This window comes from Theobroma umbraticum, unplaced genomic scaffold, assembly GCF_002168275.2.
Source record: "Theobroma umbraticum cultivar Fairchild unplaced genomic scaffold, ASM216827v3 scaffold_44.0, whole genome shotgun sequence".
NCBI classification, from domain to species: domain Eukaryota; kingdom Viridiplantae; phylum Streptophyta; class Magnoliopsida; order Malvales; family Malvaceae; genus Theobroma; species Theobroma umbraticum.
This window is the reverse complement of record NW_018397255.1, coordinates 6,155,474-6,179,716: the sequence shown is the minus strand read 5'-3', so window position 1 is coordinate 6,179,716 and position 24,243 is coordinate 6,155,474. Positions and strand designations below refer to the sequence as shown.

General features: G+C 34.5%; 3 protein-coding genes across 4 annotated transcripts in view; 2 read left to right on the top strand and 1 right to left on the bottom strand.

The window, feature by feature from the left end:
• The window catches only part of LOC110409215 (uncharacterized), a 3,089-nt gene extending 752 nt beyond the window's left edge, over nucleotides 1–2,337 (top strand). The window contains exon 3 of one of the 2 annotated variants that reach the window (XM_021418489.1): nucleotides 1,539–2,337. In XM_021418489.1, coding sequence (XP_021274164.1) covers nucleotides 1,539–1,595 — 57 coding nt within the window. In that variant the 3' untranslated portion in view covers nucleotides 1,596–2,337. The remainder of the gene's footprint in view (nucleotides 1–1,538) is intronic. The other variant, XM_021418488.2, reaches the window with a different exon arrangement.
• A 423-nt stretch (nucleotides 2,338–2,760) lies between these two features.
• LOC110409849 (O-fucosyltransferase family protein) lies at nucleotides 2,761–8,819 on the bottom strand. The gene is made up of 11 exons (XM_021419339.2): nucleotides 8,405–8,819; nucleotides 8,087–8,165; nucleotides 7,804–7,871; nucleotides 6,730–6,818; nucleotides 6,444–6,621; nucleotides 5,692–5,820; nucleotides 5,295–5,431; nucleotides 4,547–4,760; nucleotides 4,227–4,411; nucleotides 3,617–3,712; nucleotides 2,761–3,389 (listed from the first exon to the last, which is right to left on the bottom strand). The coding sequence occupies exons 1-11, from the start codon at nucleotides 8,639–8,641 to the stop codon at nucleotides 3,263–3,265; spliced, it is 1,539 nt and encodes a 512-aa protein (XP_021275014.1). The 5' UTR covers nucleotides 8,642–8,819; the 3' UTR covers nucleotides 2,761–3,262.
• Nucleotides 8,820–11,482: 2,663 nt separating this feature from the next.
• The window catches only part of EMB3144 (AAA-type ATPase family protein), a 13,173-nt gene continuing 412 nt past the window's right edge, over nucleotides 11,483–24,243 (top strand). The window contains 17 exon segments of the mRNA XM_089782394.1: nucleotides 11,483–11,927; nucleotides 13,106–13,361; nucleotides 15,263–15,638; nucleotides 17,262–17,520; nucleotides 18,223–18,354; nucleotides 20,393–20,467; nucleotides 20,540–20,665; nucleotides 20,760–20,869; nucleotides 20,962–21,040; nucleotides 21,127–21,264; nucleotides 21,379–21,490; nucleotides 22,079–22,109; nucleotides 22,111–22,252; nucleotides 22,343–22,448; nucleotides 22,643–22,719; nucleotides 23,673–23,816; nucleotides 23,917–24,067. Coding sequence (XP_089638520.1) covers nucleotides 11,658–11,927; nucleotides 13,106–13,361; nucleotides 15,263–15,638; nucleotides 17,262–17,520; nucleotides 18,223–18,354; nucleotides 20,393–20,467; nucleotides 20,540–20,665; nucleotides 20,760–20,869; nucleotides 20,962–21,040; nucleotides 21,127–21,264; nucleotides 21,379–21,490; nucleotides 22,079–22,109; nucleotides 22,111–22,252; nucleotides 22,343–22,448; nucleotides 22,643–22,719; nucleotides 23,673–23,816; nucleotides 23,917–24,060 — 2,577 coding nt within the window. The 5' untranslated portion in view covers nucleotides 11,483–11,657 and the 3' untranslated portion in view covers nucleotides 24,061–24,067.

The window sequence follows — 24,243 nt, the reverse complement described above, 5'->3', positions numbered from 1 at the left end:
GAGATAGGAATGGTTTAGCAGTATTCTATAACGTTTACTATCAATCTGAAGTCATTTTCTTCATCCATTTCCTTTGCATCACGGAGCATTCAAATTGTAATTTGTTACTTTATTAGGATATTGGACTAATTTACCCATTTTTCTATGCTAAGCCTTGATGATGATTTAGGACCTGTTTTTCCTCTGTTTTTGACTTTCAAGGCTTTCCATTCTTAACAGTGTCGAACCACCCCCAAATTTGGACCAACTATAGCTTGCAACCTCTTCTTCCATTTTGTTGCATCTCAAATTGTTATTAGCTGCTCCAAAACTGGCTTCACGCTTAGGTCTTCAGCTTACACTAACAAAGATGTGCAGTCTGCATGTTGGGGGGGTGAGTGGGGGGTCTTATGTTCCTTTAGACTTTGGAGTTGGTCTCAAGTACAAATATGAGCCCAATGCTGTACACATACAAAATGGAAATTTTCCGCTCAAACAACATAGTTAAAATTTTCTTTCAAGCGCTAAACATCAAATAACTGGTAGTTTATTTGCCACTAAGAGATTATGAATGACTATAAAAGCCCTTTTTAAAGAGCATTCTCGATAAAGGAGAAATGAATTGTACAGGAGTTTGTATTTTATCAGCATAACCTTGTAATGGTTTATATTTAATCTGTTACCAATGCATGAATGAAAAATGACTGAAGCATCATTGATATGAACTGCTCAAGAACTAATCCATACTGGTCATCTTTGGAGAGATTCAGTCATACGACAAATCATAAATTGTTATGCTTGTCCAAGGAGTAATACTTATTTAAAAATAGCAGGGTTCTGTCATCCAAGAGTTAGGTTAATTCTGAGAACTCCGAATCACCTTATTTTACTCCTTTTATCTTCTTTTCTTGGACATTGTTTTCGTTGGCTTAGGATCTGAGAGATAAAAGTGGGATGACAAACTAATATGGGCAATTATTGCTGCTGTCTTATTTTATTCTTTTTGGGGAGGTCGAAAAGGTTTTTACTTTATCACAGTCATATTGTTTGCTTGAGGATGTTTGCAAATATATAGGATGTAATCAGAGGTAGTCATATGATATATGAGGAACTAAAGCATGCAGAAAAATACACACTCTCAATCTGTGTGAAGTACATGTGCATCTATACTCAATGTTTTCTCTGTGTACTTGAGTAAAGTTATCTTTTGTTTTGCAGAATCTGTCTTTCTGCAGTTACCTATTACATTGTATATGATGTTATATCAAGGTTCAATAGTACCATAATAAAGTTATAGAACCTTTCAATAGGCAAAATAATGTTTCAAACTATCAAACATGTACTAAATTTTGAATGTGATATGTGCATTGGTGTCTTGGTGGACTGCAGCTTCGCTAATCTGGCCCCTTTTAGTAAGTTTTTGTGCTTAGCCATTGTGATTATCACTCAACTAGAGTTGCACATTGGATGCATATTGTCATCAAATACTTACTGCACGTACATGGCATATGTTTGGTTTCAAACTTAAGGCTTGGGGTTTTTATTTGGTTTTGTTTCAGCGAGAACAGCGTCGTCTTGAACGTGAAGCTTTAGCACATAGATCTCAATCATCCTGAAAGATCTCTGGGATCCTTTTGGATTAATGACTAATTTATTAAATGCATCACTTTGAGTGCTAATTTTTCTTCTTGGAAGTCAAGATGTACAATAAGAGGTGAGGTGAGAGGCCCTTGCCCATTGCTTGTTGTGTCTGAATTTCCATAGATTGGAAACTGTTACTGTGAGAAAGGGGAAATGCTATGTCAAAGTCTTTTTAAGACTTCATGGATGTATTAAAGTGATCAAAATTACAAGGTTGGGCTGTGCAGATGGTGTGTGATTCAATGGAGTGCCATCATCAAACATGACGCTTGAACTCTTAAATTGTAATTTTCTGGAATCAAATTAATAGTAGCTTTAGCCTTACTTATGTTTGGATATCCCCTTAGATAGGGATACTCTTATGGACAAATAAGAAATAACATGCCATTGTCCAGGAAGCTAAATTTTCAAATGCTATGCAAAAGTTCATCAAGATTTTGTAGTTGAATGACTTGGTCGATCATAAATTTATAATTCACATGGCTTCTTCTATTTCTAAATTTCTAAAAGATTGTATTGGTGGGTGTGTGGCGTTGCAAGTTTCTATATGGACTTATCTTTGCCTATCTTTCTCATATATAGGATCCAACAAGCGTTTCATCTTTGGATTGTTTGTTAAAATGGAAACCCCAATCTTCTTGATGTAAGAATGTCAGAATATTGATAGTCGTGAAGTAATTGGAAAGGAATCTCAAAAATCCAAATGAATGTACTATATAGTCAATGGCATCCTTGGATAAGTGATTGCTAATACTGAATTTAACCTGCATTGTTTGCGAAGCACAGTATATCAGAGACATTCAGCTTACTTATTGTCACCCCATTAAACAGTTATACTTCACTCAAATTATCTCTACCATACAATAAAAGTATAAATTTTACCAAAGATGTCTTTGAGAAAGGTACATAAATCGAAGCTCATTGATTGATAAAAAGAAATTAAAATATATTGATTTTAAATTAATGTAGTTAAATAACCAAGAAGTCAAGATCAATATGAAAAAAAAAAAAAGAGAGAGAGAGAATGGTATAGTAAACGGAAAGGATAAATTGTTATAAGCAGAAAGTACTAGGGATGATGAAAATGGTATAGTGGGGATGTGGACATGGTGGGGAGAGCACCTGGGAAAGGCGGTAAAATACATAAATTGTGCGTATTAATTATTAAACGATTAAATTACATTACAATCATGCTTGGCTCTTGTTTGTTTTCTAATTATACATGTCACTATCATCATGTGTTTAAAGTATGAAAAGGAAAAAAAATTATTATCTCCAAAGAAATTCACTGACTAAAATGTGAACTTCCTTGGAAAAAAAATGATACTAAAAGCTTTACCTGCTAGAGGAATGCGCATCCCATAAGGGGAAAGGGGGAAATGGGGGCTGCCCAAAAAATTGAATTAGCTGTAGAGTAACTTCGACATTATGCCAGGTAACTGTAGGAAGAAGGCTATCTGGCAATATAATTTGAGTTATGCTTCTACAACTTTGGGTCAGCCAGCCGTTGCTTCATGCAGGTATATACATGGCACCTTCCAGATTGGTCTTGGTTAACATACCCACTCAAACTGACATCCTTTGGTTCAAGCAACCCTGAGTTCATACTGCGGATGTGAAGCCAAATTAGTTTTTAACCATTTTATACAGCCTTTGAACTACATATACACTCAGGGTACGGATTTTCATAGAAGGATTCTTCAGTTCTATAACGTGCTTTGCCTTTGATTCCAGGCGAAGGACCTTTTCTTTTTCTTGGAGCTCCTTGTCTGCGACATAAATACAAACAAACTATGTCAAAATTCATTCAGAATTATGCCCTTCCATTGGACAATGAAATAAGATACTTCCAATTTTTAATATGCTATCCCTTAGCAATTAAGTACTACTTAATTTGGTACATTATAATGTACTTGTGTAAGGTCCTTAACAGAAATAGTGCACAAATGGGTTTAATTTATGAAGAACAGAGAGTTGGTAGTTGCAAGACAGCCACCTGTTCTTGTGTATCTGCCGTACAAGGTACGAGAATGAGGATGCTTCTCTGTGCTGTCCACCTTCTAACTCATCAAAAAGCCTGACAAGTCCTTTCCTGCAAAGCAATAACATCCTTGAGATAAGAGCACAAACTGCTTATAAGCATGATATTTTCTCAGGGAAAAAGGATAATGGAATAAAGTATTTATAGGGTATCACTCATTATGATACAAAGTATTTCCATGAAAGAAGTTAAAAAGCCATCATTAAAGTTCATATGACCTTGTATTAAGAGAAAACCAGCAAGACATGTTTCTTTTCCAAGAGAATATTTTTTATCGGACACCAGAACCAAAGTAGACAAACTACATCGACAGAGATTAATTCCTGTGGAAGACTCCACTGCTCACTCCTAGCATCTTTCTAAATTGAAGAGCCAGAAAAGAAAATTGGACCAATGAATTGCCTTAACTCACATTTTGGGATTCAACATAAAAGCAGAACATATAGAGGACCTAGGGTAACTCCAAATTAGATTGAAGTCAAAGATGCATAGTTCACATGCTTATTGAAATATGTGGGCAGCCTTTAAAAGAACAAAAAATAATAATATCTTTACTATTTTTTACCTGTCTGGGGTGATTGTCTTCCGATGACCTAAGAATCTGCGGTGCCCCTCAACAGCTCGTGCCATGTTACCTGAATAAGATGGAACAAACACGTCGCTTTCTATGGAAATAATGTAATCTAGTGCAGCACTTTGAGAGGCATGCTTAGCAAATGCTTTCAACTCTTTCTCTGTAGCCAGTTGTTCCTGTCATGAACAAAACCACCAATTCAGGAAGACAACTAATCCACCAAGTCATGAAGGAACCTCATTCTCATGGCAGATTTATGCAACACCAAACTATTATAAATATGAAACTAAGCTAAGATAAGACTCACCAACCTTGAAAACTAGATTTGGGAAATGAGACATAAGCTCTAAAAGGCGAGCATCACCACCATAAATTTCACCAGATGCAACATAAATTAATGTTGATGGAGGATAACCAACAGCTTGAAGAAATATTCCAACTTCCTTCGGAGTTAGCGGACAAAAGCCACCTAGTCTCTGTTCAGTCGAGTTTATCTCTTTAATCTTCCAATGCTTTGTGTTATCCCTGGAAAGATATTTTAAAAAATCTAGTGTAAGCTAGCACATAAACACCAAAAAGTTCACTTCTCTCATGTTAATACTTGGTCAAAAAGTCACATTCTTGCCCAATCTTCAATAATCTTTAACTAAAAATGCATATACATTCTGTTAGTAGACACATCAAGGGAAGGAGAAACTAGCTAACATTTTCTGAAACTTTGAAGAATTAAATACAAAAATGAAGTCAGCAAATTGAAATTATTAGAAGGTTAGTTTACTCCATGAGGTTTAATTGGTAAAATCTCTTTTCTATGTTTTGCAAATACTGGGGATTGATCATGTTTATCATATTGCCAGTAATTGATAAAACAATAACCAGAGCACATGAACAAGGAGAGGGTCAAGGCAGAGGTCTATATCCTCATTGAACTGGACTACTTTAATAGGCATAGGTAGGGAGTTCTTTTTGTTTGAAACTAGCCCATTTGAATAAATGGAGGAGAAAAGGATACTGCTATGCCTGTAAGTAAATGCAAGAGCACAAAGGGTAGGTTCTCACCTCATTATTCTCAGCTCTTCAGCTTCTGCATCAGTCAGACCATATGTACAACCAGTAAAAGCTAGCATGTCTTTCTCATATCTTAAGTGAAGTGCAATGTATCTTCCACTCCGCATTCTCAGCCGATCTACCAGCTTCTGTGGTGTCACCGTCACGCATACTCAGAACCTAATCTAAAGGGAAGCCCCATAGGAGACCTCCTAAATGTATCAATAATGAAATTAAACATGAATATGTGTTGGGCTCAATTGTATTCTAGCATTACACAATGAATTTGTTATAAAGTTTTAAATTCTTGCTGCATCCTACAAGTTTCACATGCCTTTTTGTTCATGTGCATGCATGTGTTTGGGCACTACAGCAACAGGGGCAGCAACACCAAAGAGGAGCAACTTACCTTTCCTAAGCTCTGAATGGGGGGAGAGAAGTGGAGTGCATGATATAAAGCACGGCATCTCAACCTCTGTAGGTCAAGAGGAAGATCGTTGTTTGCAAGTCGAGAATCTGATTTAACAACATGGATTACCTGCAAATGTTGCTCGATCAGCATCCTTGGATTCAAAACTAGGTTTTACTTTATTTTATAAGAGAAAGAGGCTAAAATTTGATGATCGGATCACATAGAGGCATCACATTTATTCAATCATCATCAATGGTATAAGAAGATTCTAGCAGCAGTCTAACATAGATATAATAAGGTACTGCCATTAGTGCAGGCCACCTGAACTTAGGGACTACTGAAGTCCATTTTAAGACAATTCATTTTGCAATGTTAGTCCCAACTCATGCGTTCTTGGTTCCCTTAGTACCTAAAGGATGTTATTCTGAATGAATATGCATCATGCAAATTTTAGAAAAGCGCATCCAGTTTAAGAATTTATTTATTATAATTTGGGCAACTAAACCTTATTATTAAACTACATATAAATGATTTCAGTATATAAAATGTTCTCCTTTCTTATTGGTATAAAAACTGCATTAAACAAAATAGAAATCATATTTTGACAAATGTTAATTAGGACAAATAGCAGGACATAATTATATGTAGATCAACCATGTCACAAATCTCAGTTGCAGGGTATCTAAAAGTAAGGCCTCAACTAAAACATAAAGTTCCAACAAGTATAGCAACAAACATGGTTTATATACCTGATGGTCCTCCCAAAGCTGCATCATTTCTTTGTAGTAACCCATGCTAGACCAGGAAGTAAAGTGCTTTCGGGCCCGAGGAACAAGCTCCAGTTCCTTGGGAAGCTCCCTGATAATCCTCACATCTCCTTGTAAAGTTTTGATGAAATGAAGCTCATCAAATATATCAGAAAACGTACTGTTCCATAAAATTCATGATAAGAGACCTTAAGTAATAACAGGACAGAAATGAAGACAAATAATATTACAAACTTGTTGGACTTAAGCTAGAAACAAATGAAAATACCTTGAGTCTTGCCAGAAGGACCGTTTATCCAGCTGTGGAATGACTAAGGTTGCGTTCATTATGTGTGCCACAGCCACCATGTCTGATATCTACAAGAAAACAGTTACTGAATTTTTGGTCAATGAAACAACAAGGCAAGAGTAAGGCAGCATGCATGAAACTTGAATGCAAAAACTCAAAAACAACTATGAATTGTAGAGCTAAAAAACAAACTTAATCAAGTACATATTCAAGTTATTCAATAGGTTAAACAACATGAAGAAATCCGTTTTCTACACATAAACTGTTGAAAGCTTTCCACAGCAACAAGTATAGACCTCCAACCCTTCTTAAAGCTGTAAAAACTGATATGCATTTTACTTAAAGAGTACAAACGATGCAATTCTTAACTCTAACTTAAAAGGTTTAAACCATTTCATATCAGCAATAACAATTGATTTACTCTGGGCAAAAAGCTCCACTGTCTTCAACTGAAATTGATAAAATCATTGTTTATAATAAGTCAGAGTTACTAATTAAATACCCTTGTGGATCATCGAGAGATGGCAAAAAAAGGGTCCACTTTGAATTTTTATTTAGAACTTGAAGTTAAAATTTTGTCATGTAGTTGTAAAGGCATGAAGTTTTTGTTCAAACATTTGTCACTCCTATAATGAAGCAAGCATCCCCACAAAAACCATATAGTTGATACATTCTTAATTTATGCTTTTTTGGAAGTAAAAGAATTAGGGGCTGAACTGATAGAAGGAAATGCTATTACCTTCCTCCTGTGTAAGGGGCAGAAAGGAAACAAGTTTCCCTAAAAAATATTTCTCACCTCTACGAGACGCACATCGTAACACTAGCTACAAGTTTAATATGCAAGAAGAGGTCCACAATTATCTATGACATAAACCCCTTAAAGAAGAAAAAAATTCAATGCCAGGTGGGAAAATCTATCTTAACCATGAAGGCAATTTTCAATTCTATAAAATCATAGCATGTGCTCTGGAAGTAGTTAGACATACATATGGAAAAAGCAGGCCAAAAGGAAAAAGAAAAAGAAAACAAAGAAATAGATATAAGTAAACATACACCAGTGCGCATTTGATTCAAGCCCCCATTGCTTTTCACTGTTAAATAGTGGCCGGACCCTTGTGCAGCTGACATTGCACAAATGGAATCAGAGAAAAACACAATTGGAGACAGCAAACAGATAAACAAACAAATAAACAACTGCACACTGGGTAAAAGAGTATGCTAAACAAAACAAATGCTCCAAAAAAAAAAAAGGGTAGTCTTCCAACAGAGTAACAATAATAAATTTGTAGGAGAGATTGCAGGAGTGAGATAGCAACCAAGATATTTTAGATTTTACCTTTATATCTGCTTGTAGGCTTGACACATGGACGTAAACCATGGCTAGAAGGAGCACCCCAAAGTTCTTCATCAGCTACCTACAAAACTCAAGAGGAAATTATAGAGACAATTTGCCCTTGAATTCTTTTTGTTTTTTTTGTTAACAACGCATCATGGTATTCTAACACAAATCGTACACTTTATAATAATAACGGCTAGATGCCTGCGAATTTATTTATATACTTTCAGATAGTGTAAAAAGACAATGACCCGTTTCTTCAAAAGCCTCAAATATAACCGGCCATTAACAGAAACAGGAGAAATATTAAAACCACACCTGTAGAAGTTGAGATTGAGATTGGGATTGGGATTGGGATTGGGAGTGAGATTCGTGAGAGATAATTGGGTTTTGTTTATCTTCCACGATGTTGCCAGCGTTGAAGAGGAAAATGACGATTGAAAACGCAAAGAGGAAGATTATGTAAAGAGCAATGGCCGTAGGAGATTGCTTCCTAGAAAGAAATTTGGATGTTAAAGAGGTTCTCATAAGAGAAGAGCCTCTGTAGTTTACCATTCCTAGCAGATCTCCCGCATCCCTTTCTGCCTTTCGAAATCGTTATGTCCACGAATATATCCTTTGAAAATCGATTAAATTAACAATAAAAGTTTGCACCTAATCTAATCGAGCTTGGCTCGAGGACAGTGAGAAGTCGGGGTTGGGTTGGACTTGAATTTCCAAACCGACTCTCACCTACGCTTTAACCCCCCAAATAATATTTCTATCGATAATGAGTATTACATAATTAAAATAAATTAATATTTCATAAATAAAAAAATTAAAATAATTACTCATTTTGGGACGGCCCAGGTACGGATTCGGACCTGCATTTGACCAAATTATGAATTTTTAATTCCTTCTAATGTCCGTATCAATAAATTGATAACACAAGCTACATCTCATATGCTTGGTTCATTAAAAACTTACAAATCATTCAAATAAATATTTTCTAAAAAATATTAAAAATCAATTTGTTATGTATATTATCATGTGTTTAATTAATTAAAATTTTAAAACTTCTCAAAATTTAATTATTTATATTATCAATTTAACATTGACCCGTTAAATTAATATATTTATCATTTTTTAATAAAAATGCATAAATTTAATTTATTGAAATAAAAAAGAGAGATCAAAATCTACAATTTGATACAAAAAGCTATAATTTTTTTCTTAGTATTCGTTTGGTTTGATTTTTTTTTTAACTTATCTATCTCTTAAAAATAAAAATCAAGTTAAATATAAATTTTTGAAAAACTCTTAAAAAAATATTTTTTTTAAAAAAACTAGCTTTTAAAAAAGGTCCTATGATGAGCTTTTTCTTCTTTTTTTTTTAAATACAAGAAAATTTTTATTTTTATTTCAAAAATATCTTCAATTAAAAATAATTATAATATAATTTTTTTAAAAAATACCTTTTATAATAATTTTAACTAAAGTTATAATTTATAAAAAATAACTTATAAAAAAAATTTATCAAATAATTTTAGCTTAATTATAAAAAATATTATTTTTTATAAAAACTTTATAATAATTTTTAAATTAGAAAAAAATTAAGTCTGGCTCATACTCAAAGATTATTATATAAATATAACAAAATGATACAAAAAGCTTAACATAAAACCCAGTCATGAAAAGAGACCGGTTATATAAGAGGACTGCCCAAGATAAGGAGGAAAACACATGATACAAACACCATAGTCCTTAAAACAGCAATTTCCATATCCCTAGCCATCAAAAACAACACTAAGAATCCAAATCCAGCGGAGAGAAGATACCCTAAGGCACAGCGTAGAATTAGATTTGCGACCCTGCTACCAAGAAAAAACTTCCAGATTGTATCATCCTTGTACCGGGAAACTGCCAAACACATTTTCAAAAGCAATCACCAACCACCGCGCAAAGAAACATACAAGAGCATCAAAATTCCATCACTTGCATCAGGTATTAATGTCTCCTGCAACAATACAATTAACACTTTACAATGTTGTCCTTTCTACGCATGTCTAGAGACAACTTAACTTCCTCAACCACTCCACCGAATCAGAGTCTTAAAGCCTCCAGAAAATTCGTTCATCACAATTAGTCAATTTAGTCTCCTAAATCAACACGCGTTTGAAATAATTTTAAGAAAATAACCCTCATCATTGCTGTCCCTAACTATGTTATAAACCAGCTGTATACAAAACACAATTCCCCAAACATCTCACCAAATCAAGCACCTTCCACTCCACAAGTCACCCAAACATATGAAATCGGCATCCCATGCCAATCAGAAGCACAAATAGATAACGCAACACATATCCACCAATTAATTAAAAAATTAAAAATTATTCCACTCTTACGAGATGGTCAAAAAGCTGGTTGTCATCACAATATGAGACCATGTTTAGCAAAAATCTCAAGTTCAACACCTCCTCGGTCTGTCTGTGCAAAACCATATTCCTACCCTGAACATCCTCATCTGACATAGATGCACTAAACATCGGAACTTCTGAATTCGGACAATTGAAATTCTTTCCTTTTCCCTTTCTTGTCTGCTTCTTCGCTTTCCTCCCCCTCTGTCTCTTCCTCTTACGCCAATTGCTTTTCTCTTCCAATGCATCATATTCCACCTCATTATTTGATTTGGGCACACAAAAGTCCTCAACAATACATCCTAAACTATTTAGAAAAAATTAAATAAATCTTTATTTCCAATCCAATTCTTATATTTTTATTTTAAATTAAATAAATTTTTATAATTAATAATTAATTAATTATTATTAATTAAAATATAACTTATTACTTTATATATATGTTATTGATATACTGTTAACGTAAAAAATAAAAAATATTACATGATTATATTATCATATCAAATTGATATGTTACGTTATTATCAATTATAATATATCAATATATCATATTATTATTAAATATAATAAGTTAGTATGTCATGTAAACGTCACGTGACATAGAATGAAAAATAATATTTTAATTAAATCGATTAATTATAAAATTTTATTTGATTAAAAATAAAAATAAAAATATTTATTTGATTAAAAATAAAAAATATAAAAATTTGATTAAATATAATAAAAATATAAAAATTTATTTTAAATTTTTAAATAATTTAAAAACTTTTTTATATACTAGGTTTACTGTTAACCTAATTTGGAACAGGTGCAGCCTTCTTGGACCAAACAAATCTTTATTTGGTGCTCGCCCCGAAAATTTCATCGGACCTTAAAGGTTTTGCCCAAAACTTGAACCGACAACAGTCCAACGCCACCCTTTTTTTAACCAAGCCCTTGGCCCTTTTCATTTGTTTTTAGCAAACGTGCCGATTTTCTGGCTCTACTGCATTCTATCCCGAAACGCAGCGTTCGGCTTTCCTCTCCAAAACCCACACAGAAACTCCAGCTCCCAGCATGCCTTGACGAGGCAAGCAGGCACAGATAAATTCCAACATTTTCTCCTGCGTTTTCCCGCACTAGAAAGTGTAGCAGAGAAAATATTTTCCTTTTCCTTTCGATGATAGAACAGGAAAATGAATTCTTATCTATCCAAACCAATTACTTTCATTGAAGCTCCAACAATATTTTGCTTCTCATCTAAAACTCTTCTCATTAAATTCCCCTATTCTTTTTCTCCCAATAAATCCTTTAAAAACGCTTTCAACCCTAAATTAACCTTTATTAAACGCAAAAATCTCACCATTACTGCTTCCAATGCTTCCATGTCCAGTTCGAGTTCCTACTCGGTTGTCGGTTCCAATACTGTAGAAGAAGAAGATGCCGAGTCCACTCAATTATTCGAGGTTCTCTTTTTTTTTTTTCTATTTTTCTTTCACTTGTTTTCAATTTTTTTTATCCACTAATGTGATAGCCTGTTTGTTCGATGAGAAAATAATGTGGGGTGCGGGAAGTGGAAATGGAAAACCTTCACTCTGATTGGTTGTTGCATTTTGTTCTCGAAAGCAAAGGGCAAATGAAGTATCTTGAATGACTTAACTTTTGTGATTGATAAAATGCATCATTTTACATTCATATGGAACGATTATGTTTAGGTGTATTACAGTTTTAACTATTTGCTCAATTTTTATATTATGATTTTGGTTCTTGCTATTATCTTTTACTTTTTAGTGATTTTGAAGCAACTGAGCAAAAAGTTAATTAGGAAAACGACAACATGCGATACTACATTTTTAGTAAATGTTCGAAGGAAAAGTAACAACAAATCGTATTGCATTTTCCTAATGTTTGATGACGCAAAAAACAAGTTGCATAAGCAACAGCCAAACGGTTCCTGATATATGGGCACGTAGGTTTAATGGTATTTGATGCCAAGTGGAGAATCCAAATATGTTGTTTAGTTTGTTATCGACTATAAAATGCTTGACAATTTCATACATGTGGGATGATTCATCAATTTGTGCAGTTTTTAATTGTTACAATTGATATACTATGAAGTTTCATGCTTTGTTATCATAGATACTTCTGTAGATTTAATCTAAGAATAGCCAGTATTACATCTAAGGAGCTGTAATTTGCATAAATGGGCTAAATCTTTCTGTGTATATAGGACTCATTTTCTTTGAAAACATGGAAAAAGAATTCATAAGTTCTTTAATTAGATCTGTAGCAACAGTGAAACTGGTATAGCAGAGTTTAAATTTAGTCTGCCACTTCAGCTATAGGTGCTTTTCTTATTGCTATCTATTAATATGATGCTACTTTCTGTTATCTGAACTTTGTAAGTATAATCACTCTTATCTTATAGAATTTTTGTTTTTAATTGTAAAAGCGTAACTGAAACTTGCTTGAATTTATATTTAAGATGTGGGCATTATCTTCTTCCAGAGTTTGCAGTTTCAGGAGGCAGGATCATGGATTGCATCCTTATTCTCTTTTAGGATGGCCACTGATTTGCAAATGGCTGATTAGCCTGTGGGTTTTGCTTGCCTTCTAACCTTTGTTAATTTCAATTATATTCCAGAAATTAAAGGATGCAGAGAGACAAAGAATAAATAAACTGGAAGAGTTTGAAAGGAAGGCCGACTTGCAGCTAGAGAGACAGCTTGTCATGGCTTCCTGTTGGAGCAGAGCCCTGTTGACGATGCGTGGAAAGTTGAAGGGGACAGAGTGGGATCCTGAGAGTTCACATAGAATTGACTTTAGTGACTTTATGGGACTTCTTAACTCTAACAATGTCCAATTTATGGAGTATTCAAATTATGGTCAGACAATATCAGGTAAGAAAGTTAAACTTGTTTTATCTTATGTTAAATCTTTTTCTCTTTGCTAGCAACTTAATCTCTGGTGTTTGTTTACCTGTTTACAGCTTTTTTTATTGTGGCTTTTGGCTTGCACTTCACAGTAAAATGAAATCATAATTATCTGACCAAATTTAAAGGCTTATTATCTTTGATCTATTTGATAATGTAGGGGTTATTTCATAATGCATTTTTTACTTATAACTGCTATAGCTGTTGACTATGAGAGGTCTTATTCAGGCTGTCTTAGATGCAAAAGTATGTGAAGGGCTAATTGCTGGCATTTCCATGAAATAGTAGGCTAAGATTATTATACCTGTGTATATTCGTATTTTTTGTTATTTTGTAACTGATTTCAGAATCAAGTGTTAACTTTTGCTATCCACACATTGTGAAAGGTTTCTGTGACTCCTTTTTGGGAGTCTATTTAGAGTGATTGCAAAATATGAGCTCATACATGTTAATCCAAGGATTGGGATAGAGCAATATGTTTGGTATCATACACGCTTAGCTGTGTGTCCTCAGTTCTTTTTAGTGCAGTACTGGTGACCTAGATTGGTGGATTATATTACGGAATGGTGGTGCAGCACAATGATTATTTGTCGTTCGACTGCTATTGTTGCTCATTTCTTCAATTTTAAAATTTTAGCACATCACTAAAGAAGATTGAAGAACAGATGCAGTGTCCTAAAACCAAATGAACTCCAGTGGTAGTGCCATCAGCCCAACTGCTCTTCAAAGAACTCGGATATCATTTTGTTTACTCTGAACCAGGATGAGAGAGAGAGCAAGAAAATAGCATCTAAATTAGGAGTACCCTTTAATGTTTGTAAGAGTTGGTTGATTGTTTCCAGCTAGACTCAGGCATACTGTTTTTTTATCTCTGTTAACAAGCCTCATACAATTTTTTAGTTTTGCGTACTCTAGGGTTGGTATTAGGTTGTGGCAGTCAAGTTTGCTTATTGAGTATATGGGATGAAGTGATCTGAATGTTCAATACTCAAATTATATTGCACCTTGATCTTAGCAATTCTGATACTCGAAGTAGTTTATTAAAGTGTACCTAAATATCCTAGATTGGTACCCTGAAGTATCTCCATGAGTTCTTGGAATGTGTATTTGGATTTAGACATTGATCTTTCAGTTGGCTATTTGTTATGTTTTTCCATATTTTTGCATCCTAAAGATGTTTGTTCTGCTTGATGTTCTTATTCTCAGTGCTTGACCTAAATCCTATTTGTCAACTTGGTTTCTCGTCCATGCTGGTTGCATCAAAGGGTGTAAGTGAGTCAAGCCACTTGTGAACTATTCAGACTTAACTCAAGGAATACTTGAGCTTGGTAACTCAAGGAATACTTGAGCTTGGCTCATTCCTTTGTTGAGTCAAGCTTAAGCTCAATCAACAGGTTGAGCTGAGTTTGAGTTTTTGAACACTCTGCTTGGGCTTGCTTATGAGCCTAATTGAGCTTTTGAAAATTTTAACTTTATTTTAATGAATTTTATATGTAATATACATATGAAAATGAATTATAATATCTATTTTCATACTTACATTCTTACCTTATATAAATAATATACAATTTTAATTGGAGCTTGAGAATGATCTTGACTTTGACTTGTTGCTTGGGTCGATTATGATGGATCCAAATTGGCAGCTAGAGTAGTGTTATTATGTCTGAGCCGAGTTTACGTAGGACAATAATGCTTCTCCAGATAGACTTGGAATTTTGGGTCCAGTAATTGAGTTTAGCTCAAACTTTCACTGGATTGGCTATGGTTAGCTTTATCACATCCTTTTTGCATCATCATGCAGATTGACAAAGTCTCTAGCTACTTGTTATTCTTTTTTCTTTCCCTGAACTCTGCTGAGTATCCTGCAGTGATTTTGCCATACTACAAAGATAGGAAAATGGATAGAGGAGGGGGAAATTCAAAGAACGAAATAATTTTTCGGCGCCATGTGGTTGACCGCATGCCCATTGATTGTTGGAATGATGTTTGGAAAAAGCTTCACGAGCAAATTGTGAATGTTGATGTCCTGAATGTTGACACGGTACCTGCAGAAGTTTACTCCACTATTGCGACTGCGGTTATATGGTCTATGCGACTTGCCTTGTCAATTGCATTATATCTCTGGATTGATAATTTGATGAGGCCCATTTATGCAAAGCTAATACCCTGTGATTTGGGAGCTCCTAGCAAAAAAATTAGGGAACCACTCAAGCGCCGTGCCCTTGGATCATTAGGCAAGAGCCGGTATGTAAACAATGATTTCCCAGTGGGTTGGTTGTTGATTAACTGTTTTGCTTTTGTTTTATTGGATAGCTAATGATATTACTAAGTTAGTATTTCTATTATGTATGACTGGGATCAACATTAGGTGCGCTTTTTCTCTATTGCTGTCTAGAAGAAGTGCGATTTATCTAGTTGATTAATATCTGCTTTGTTTGCTGGTGAATTTATTACGCCTAAGACTGCTGGCCTTTATGTTTTGTCAAGTCATGAGTAGATTGAGTGAGTGAAACCCGACCATAGTTACAGGGGCAAGTGGCTAAAATGTCATTGAGCTCAATGACCTTTTTTTTTCACCAGTGTTGAGCTCAATGACTTTAGTCGTGATGCTTGCTTGATGTCTAATATATTTTCTACATAAAATTTTATTATGATTTGGAAGATTAAGTTTAAAATATTACCAAAATGAAAAAAAGAGTAGCATGTGCAGCCTCCAAGAAGTGATCTTTAATTTGGCTAGAAACTAGATTAAAATTGTTTCACTTAATTATTATCATATGCATGAAAATTCTATTAAAATTTAATTTAATAGTATAATTTTAATTAATGTTGCATAAATGAGTTTGTGTGCATGGATAGCTTACACATGTACTTATTTACAGGTCAGCTAATTTATTAAAAAGCTTGGAGTTTTCTCATTGATTCAAACGAGTTAACCTTAAGAATTGCATATATAAAAAGTTAACTTACTTTTTTAGTCTTTTACACCCTGGCATATGTGTAATGACAAGTTTTAGAGCATCATAAGAAAGTCTAATTTCCATCAACAATCTGGTCTCTTAAACCCTTTTTGTCAACCTCACGATATATGTGATTTTGCTCAAGAATATGTTTTTCACTTGTGTGCCTCTCTTGCCCTTGCCCTGTTAACATTTGTCATGGGATCTAGTGTCAGACACTATGATACCTCTAAAAATTTGAAGTGCCCAATAAGTGTGGAACAGAAAGTCTTGATTGTGTTATAACCTTTGCTCATAGAATTTGAAAAGAATATTAAAAACAGATGATTATGTAGTTCTCCAATTCCTTTTATTGGTTTAAAATACCTATTCTTGTTTTCTTTGTTCTTTTTTTCTTTATCCTTTTGTTTTATAATATTAAATGCTGATGTGTATTCGTCGTCACTCTCATTTCTGTTTAGTATTTCGTGGGAATTTTATCAAATTTTCGATTTTGTAAAGTAATTGCATTGTTTGTGTTTGTCTATAGTAATAAACATGATTCTTTGCATATTAATATCATCACCGATACCATCTCTGCTACATTTGCTGCTGTTTGCAATTTACTTAATCATTGTTATAATCTCAATAATTGTTTGTGAGTAATCATTCTAATTATAATCTCAATGATGATTGCAGAGTTCTGAATTCTAATATTTCGACTTGTATAGTCCACCAAAAAAAAGAGTTTCTATCTTATACAAAGTCAACGCTTTCATGAATAATTACTGATGCCTACATTCTTTTCACAAGTGTTTTCTTGACTGGGTCAAAAGGAGTTTAGGCGATTATGTTGTGAATATAGTTTGAAAGGTTGTTGGTAACTAATCATTCTACCAGGGTTCTAACTTTACTTCTTTATAACCAGGGCAAAATTTATATCAGCGGAGGAAAGAACTGGTGTTACTTTTGATGATTTTGCTGGTCAAGAATATATAAAGAGAGAACTACAAGAGATTGTACGAATTTTAAAAAATGATGATGAGTTCCAAAATAAAGGTATCTATTGCCCAAAAGGTGTTCTGCTCCATGGGCCTCCCGGGACTGGTAAAACACTGCTGGCCAAAGCTATTGCTGGTGAAGCAGGACTACCATTCTTTGCAGCAAATGGCACTGATTTTGTAGAGGTGAGGGCTGGTTTCTTCACCAAATTCTCATTGCTTTCAATTTATCAACGTTGTCTTCTGGATTTTTTGGATGCTTTAATTTTAGGCTTTATCCTAAACATCTTTGGGAAACTATGGCCTTAAATCAAGTGAAATTGGAAAAGAAGCTTTAATTGCCTTTTTTTTCCTTGAAACTTGTCACTCATTCTTTTTCAGCTCATTTACTTCATACTTGTGTTGCTGTTAATTATGGTTCTTTATTTATTTTAAAGGGTCACAGGTAGGGAAATTTTGAATATGGTCTGATGGATGTTCTCTCAACTTCAATCCATGCCTTAGTTTTGTCATCCAAGACTCTTTGCACTGACCCTGGACTCTCCCTTATGCTTTTATTTTCTCGTTTACGCATGCATAATGTTGCAACTGAGGGCATTTATTTGAGCCTTGTCTCAATGTGTGATTCCTAGATAGTCTGTGAAAGAAAATGCGCCTTGATATCTGCTACTCCTTTAAGATGTCATGGTTTAGTGCATTGTTTATTAACAGTTTTCATGTTGCCTCCCTAATGGCCTAGAATTTTTCAAGACAAGTCTTTTATTCTGTGTGTAATCTTGAATTTTGATTTGCCTTTATCCATATTGTATTTATTTCTTTTTTAATGTGATTTGCATCTGAAACTGGTGGAACTAGAGATCTGGCTGACCTCGAGATTTAACTTGCCAGATGTTCGTTGGCGTCGCAGCATCACGTGTGAAGGACCTGTTTGCTAATGCCAGATCATTTGCGCCTTCAATAATTTTTATTGATGAGATCGATGCTATCGGTAGCAAACGTGGTGGACCTGATATTGGCGGTGTAAGATAATTCACCTTTATTTTTGGCCAATAGACAAGTTACCTTTATTATCATTATTTCTATATCATTTGGAAAAAACCTTGGGGGTGTGGGTGGGGGGCCTTTTTTTTCAACTTGAGCGACCAGAACCCTTAAATGGTAATAAAATCAAAAGGCCAAGACTTGTACTTTTTAGCTACAGTAGTTATTCATCTGTGTAATCAATAGAAACGTTAAAAGGTAACAATAGTAAGACCCGCCTTTTGTCCCTATAATCAAAATACGTTCTAAAAGATATTGATTCTGGACTTTTCTTGAATTTGAGATGCTGCAAGCTCCTGCATGCTAGATATCTGAAAAATATATATAAAGAAAACATAATTAACTTCTCCCAACAATCTCAGAAGTCACTGTCAATCTCAAACTAAGTCTCAAAACTTCCAAATAGAAATTATAAAATTTTTCTTGAGCTTAGGTTTTTGACCTTTAAATTGGCTTAGCAAGCTGCATCATCACTCTTCTTTTTCCACTTTGGGTAATGCTCTAAAAATTTCTGATTCCCAACCAGTCCCAGCTGCCTGCTGCTGGAAGAGGAAAAAGAATGATAAAGAAAGAGTTGCACACGTATCCATCACCCATCTGGATTGTTTCATCCTTGCTTTGGAGTGTTAAGTTTTACCTTTGTTTGACTTTGCTGAACCTTTTACCTGCAAAGCTGTACTAGAACTTCCTGTCAGAAAACTCTCCCAGAATTCAGCTTAGAATAGATTGAAAATAAAAAAAGTTTAGAACTTTAAAGATGGATTACTGTTGTCAAAGGGCAAGGCACAATCCGGCTACTGGTACCCTCATATTACTCAAGGCAGAAAGTGCAAAAAAAGGGTTTGCTCGAGTGAAGTAAGGACTAATTTCTAAATAATACTTACTATATACATAAAACAAAGAAAATTCTCTTATCAATTCTAATAATCTTAAAATATATGATTTTGCTAACGAGTTTGTTTCATTACAAGATTTAATGTGTACCAAAGATCAAGCATTACCATAATTAATGAGACAGAATTTGCTAATGTTTCCTTTTCTTCCATTTTCAATGAAAAGTTGTGGCTTGAGTATATTACCATTTTTTAAAGTTAATTCTAAGAAATTAAAACCTCAAGGAACAAAGGGACAATGAAGTTAGATGAGCTTTTCATGCACCTTTTGCCTTAAAAAAAAGCACATCAGGCATGTGTGTTAATTTATTTGCACTGTGCTTTAGGGCTAGGCAAGTGTCTTGACAATGCTTTGGGACTTTTTCATTGCAACATTTACTTAAATTGATAATTAATGTATACGAACATTATGCTGATAAAAATTATGTTGGGCAATATTTTGCTGTTTAAGGCGAATCTATATGGGTGGGTCATCTATGGGGAACCTATGATTCTTTAGTTTTGATTTTCTTTTGTTTTCCTTTTTGTGTAATAGTTGTGAAAAGTTTAAGATAATGCTATGTAAACCCTTACCATGCTTCTATTCTTCTCAAACAAACTACTGGATGATATCTCTTACTCTATTTGCCTTTACCTCTGATGCATTCTTGCCCCCTTTCCTGTCAAACGCCCAAATTTCCAAGTAAGCTGGAAGTTGGAAGGGTGATTGGACCCATATGTATGTGTATTTTCACACAAACATATAACTATACGTACATTACACATACTTGTGTATGTATGTATCCCTGGACTTATGTCGCAACTTCTTGATTTGGGATATCATACTGACATGTGAATATCATTGTAGACCTTTGCAGTGGAATCTTTTGTACATATTCTCTCCAACCAACTAAAAGGCTCATTAGGCGTCTTAATTCAATTGGATTGCCATACAAATTCCTTTGTGAACCTTTGTCATTTTTGTTATGTCAAATTAATCTGAAACTTTTCTTGTGATAGATGTGGCAATAAAGCCCTGTAGTCATATTAGGATCCTGACTTAGCCTTATCTTTCTCACCTATTGGTTGTCATCTTCCCCTGACTTCATTGTGTATGGCTTTGTACATTTAATTTTTTTGTATAGGGTGGTGCAGAAAGGGAACAGGGTCTGCTTCAGATACTGACTGAGATGGATGGATTTAAAGTTTCCACATCACAGGTATTAATTTATGTATTCACTTGGATTGAAGAGGAGTTTTTCTGATTCAACTGCTAAATTTGGCCTTGTCAGGTGTTAGTTATAGGTGCAACAAATAGACTGGATATTCTTGATCCTGCTCTCCTGAGAAAGGGCCGGTTTGACAAGATAATAAGAGTTGGGTTGCCATCTAAAGATGGTAGATTGGCCATATTGAAGGTATTTGTTTAATGTGTTTATAATGAGAAGCCTATAATGTTCTCATGCATGATTTGTATCGATTATTATATGATTTTATTTTTGTGCCTCACAGGTCCATGCTAGAAATAAATTTTTTCGCTCTGAGGAGGAGAAAGAGGCTCTCCTGGAGGAAGTTGCAGTGCTTACAGAAGACTTTACTGGGGCAGAGCTCCAAAATATACTGTAAATAACGCTATACTTATAGTTTCTTGCTTTTGCTTTTTTCCACTTAACATCAGGGGAGAGAGCTAATGTTTCCTAAACTGAGATGACAGGAATGAGGCTGGAATTTTGACTGCCAGAAAAGATCTTGATTACATTGGACGGGAAGAACTTCTAGAGGCTTTGAAGAGGGTTAGTTTTGCATTTCTTATATATGCCTTTATTGGTTCAGCATATTGATTGTCACTTCTCACTCTGTTCATTGTTTTAAACTTCAGCAAAAGGGCACATTTGAAACAGGCCAAGAAGATAGTACAGAAATACCAGAGGAATTGAAGCTGAGATTGGCATACCGAGAAGCAGCTGTTGCAGTTCTTGCATGCTACTTTCCAGATCCCTATCGCCCATTTACAGAGGTCTCTGCAATAATATATAATCAATTGATGTAGTTGTAGTATCATTTGCTTCTCTTATATCTTCCTATATTTTCACATTTTTAATAATCAAATTTTCATGTTTATCTCCTACAGACAGATATAAAGTCTATCCGTAGCCAGTCAAATATGCACTATGCTGAATTTTCGGGCAAGGTTTTCTTGAGAAAATCAGATTATATAAACTCTATAGTGCGTGCATGTGCTCGTAAGTAGTGAAAATGTTTTTCTATTCTCCTCATAACTGAGTTTTTGATTAGTTTACTTGAGAGTGAGATGATGTTTATTTTTCATGTCGTTGGTTTCTGTGAAATTCTGTGTATTTGAAATTCACATTATTGCTTTCCCCTTTGGTGTGTAAAAGAAGGGTAAAAAATCTGGCCTAGAAAGTGAAGGTTCTAATGTGGACACTTTGTGTCTCTCATTTTCAAATGTAAGCTTGGGACCTCAGAATTAGAGCTCTATACCTTTGAAAAGAAGGTGCAACTCATTAAGTGAAGGATTTATTCTTAAAACATCATTGAGACATTTGGGTGAAAGAAATAATGAAGTTTAATCATATCAATTATATTAGCCTGTTCCCTCATCTTTAACCTACTTAATTGAGGCCCCTTGCAACTAGATGTATGCCTCTAACCGTCTGATGTTATATGTTATCAAATATAATCTTGAGAACTCCAGTAAGAATACTTTGCATCTGTTAGGCATCTGTTTTATATGATATCCATTTCCCCCCCCCCCCCCCCCCCGCTAATATGGTAAGTATGGTATGGCTGACTGTAGCTCAAATTTGCAGCAAGAGTAATCGAGGAGGAGATGTTTGGGTTGACACATGTGTTGGATCTCGGCAAAAGCTACATTAGAAGCTTCAAGGCTTGCAGAGTTTTTAATTTTGCAGACAGGGATGACAGCTTTTGGGAAGGCTTTCTACCGAAATCAAAATGATCTAGTGCCAATGTATGTTTTCAGCGTGCGGCTGTTAAACCTCTATAGCATTTCGTGAAGATCTTGAGTTAACATAGATTGTGTAAGTATCTTCATCTTCATCATGTTTGTACAGCTTGCTGCAAAACTTGAAGCACTCCGTGATGAATACATGCGTTTTTCTGTGGAAAAATGTGCATCTGTGCTGAGAGAGTTCCATTCGGCTGTAGAGACAATTACAGGTTATTGTGTTTGATATAATTGATTTCTTCAAACTAATTCATCTTTTGCGTAAAATTGTCGGTCTGACGCCATTACTTCAATTAGCTTAAATGTACTAAGAAAGTTGAGATTTTGCTACCTTAGTTTTGGATTGAAATATGAACTATGTGTAGTAAAACACTTTTTTACTTGATTCTATCTTTACATTTTGCAGATATTTTGCTTGAAACGGGAAAGATCAAAGCTGAGGAAATTTGGGACATATACAATAGAGCACCACGAATATCTCAGGTAGCTTTTGAGCCAAAGAATGACATATTTAGGGAAAACTTAAAAAAAAAAAAGAAAAAAACTCTTTATCTGAATATTGAATAATTATTACTCTATGATGTTGGTTGTCCTGGCTTCAGTGTGTAGCTTCTTCATTGGGGAAGCTGCCATGTTTTCTTTGCATTAATGAATCCAATGTGGAAATTCATAAACATTTGCAATTATTGATATTGACAGATATTCTGTAAATTGTTCTTTATCTGCTTGCTTTGGTTTTCAAATTGAAGTGTTCTTCCGAGGCACAGCCTGTTAATAACCAGTCATCGGATGTGATTACTTTGCACGAGACTAGTTTTATAAGTTCTGTCACCATTAATTTTATATCTCTTGGAGGTATGCAAGATTAACATGATAGTTTCTTAATAAGATCAGATGGCAGTCATATAAGGGAAAATCTATTTAATTACATCTGATAGAAATACATGGAGAATCCATGACAATTTTCTTGACTATGAAACTGACTTTTGAATTGCTTGGTTATTAACGGGTCATTGGACATGATTACTCTGCATGAGACTAGTTTTAGAAGTTGTATCTCCATTGACTGTATTGTGGAAGTATGCAAGATTAACATGATAGTCTCTTCAGATGGTAGTCATGCAAGGGAAAATCAATTTAATTAAATCTGACAGAAATACATGGAGAATCCATGACAATTTTCTTGAATATGAAAATGACCTTTGAATTGCTTGGAACAGTTCATTGGTATTAAATTGGACTGGAAATTTGGTTTTGATATGATTGTATTGAATTCAAGCAGTATTTGTTAGAGTTATATTTTTGACCTACAGAAGTACAGTTTAAATGCTAGAATGCTTATTGTTTTATGACTACCAGTTTACTAGTTTTGATGATGCAATTATTTTGCATTCCGTTTGCTGATTGTATGATTGATGCTTTTGCCCATTGTATAGCCCACTGTTAATCCAGTTGATGAATATGGGGCCCTAATTTATGCTGGGCGATGGGGAATCCACGGGATCACACTTCCGGGGAGGGTTACATTTGCACCTGGAAATGCTGGGTTTGCAACTTTTGGTGCACCACGTCCCATGGAGGCAAGTTGGAAAGACTATTTTATCATATTTTTCATTTATGCAAATACTCTGTGTGTATGTGTGTGTGTGTGTGTGTTAATTTTCCTTTTTATTTGTACAGACTCAAACCATCGGTGATGAAACTTGGAAGCTAATAGATAACATTTGGGATAAGAGGGTTGAAGAAATAAAAGCTGAAGCTTCAATGGAGGTTGAAGAAGACAAGGAGAAGCCACAGCTTTTGATGGCCAGTCATTTCCTTTGAAATCATGGTAATGTATTATTCCGAGTTCATGAGCAATATTTCAACTTGAAGTGTTCTCTTTCTTCTCTCTCTTTCTCTCTGTGTAATTACTTATGTAGTAAGAATAGTGGAATTCTATGAGCAATATTTCAACTTGAAGTGTACCCCTATATGTTAAATTAAACTGTTTTTTTTTTTTTTTTG

Excerpts from the sequence above, each read along its gene's own strand:
- LOC110409849 (XM_021419339.2), bottom strand. The coding sequence starts at position 8,641 with ATGGTAAACTACAGAGGCTCTTCTCTTATGAGAACCTCTTTAACATCC. Across the intron at positions 6,622-6,729 it reads TCCTTCTGGCAAGACTCAAG|TACGTTTTCTGATATATTTG; the intron begins GTATTTTCATTT and ends TTTATGGAACAG. Across the intron at positions 3,713-4,226 it reads AAGACAATCACCCCAGACAG|GAAAGGACTTGTCAGGCTTT; the intron begins GTAAAAAATAGT and ends ATTGCTTTGCAG.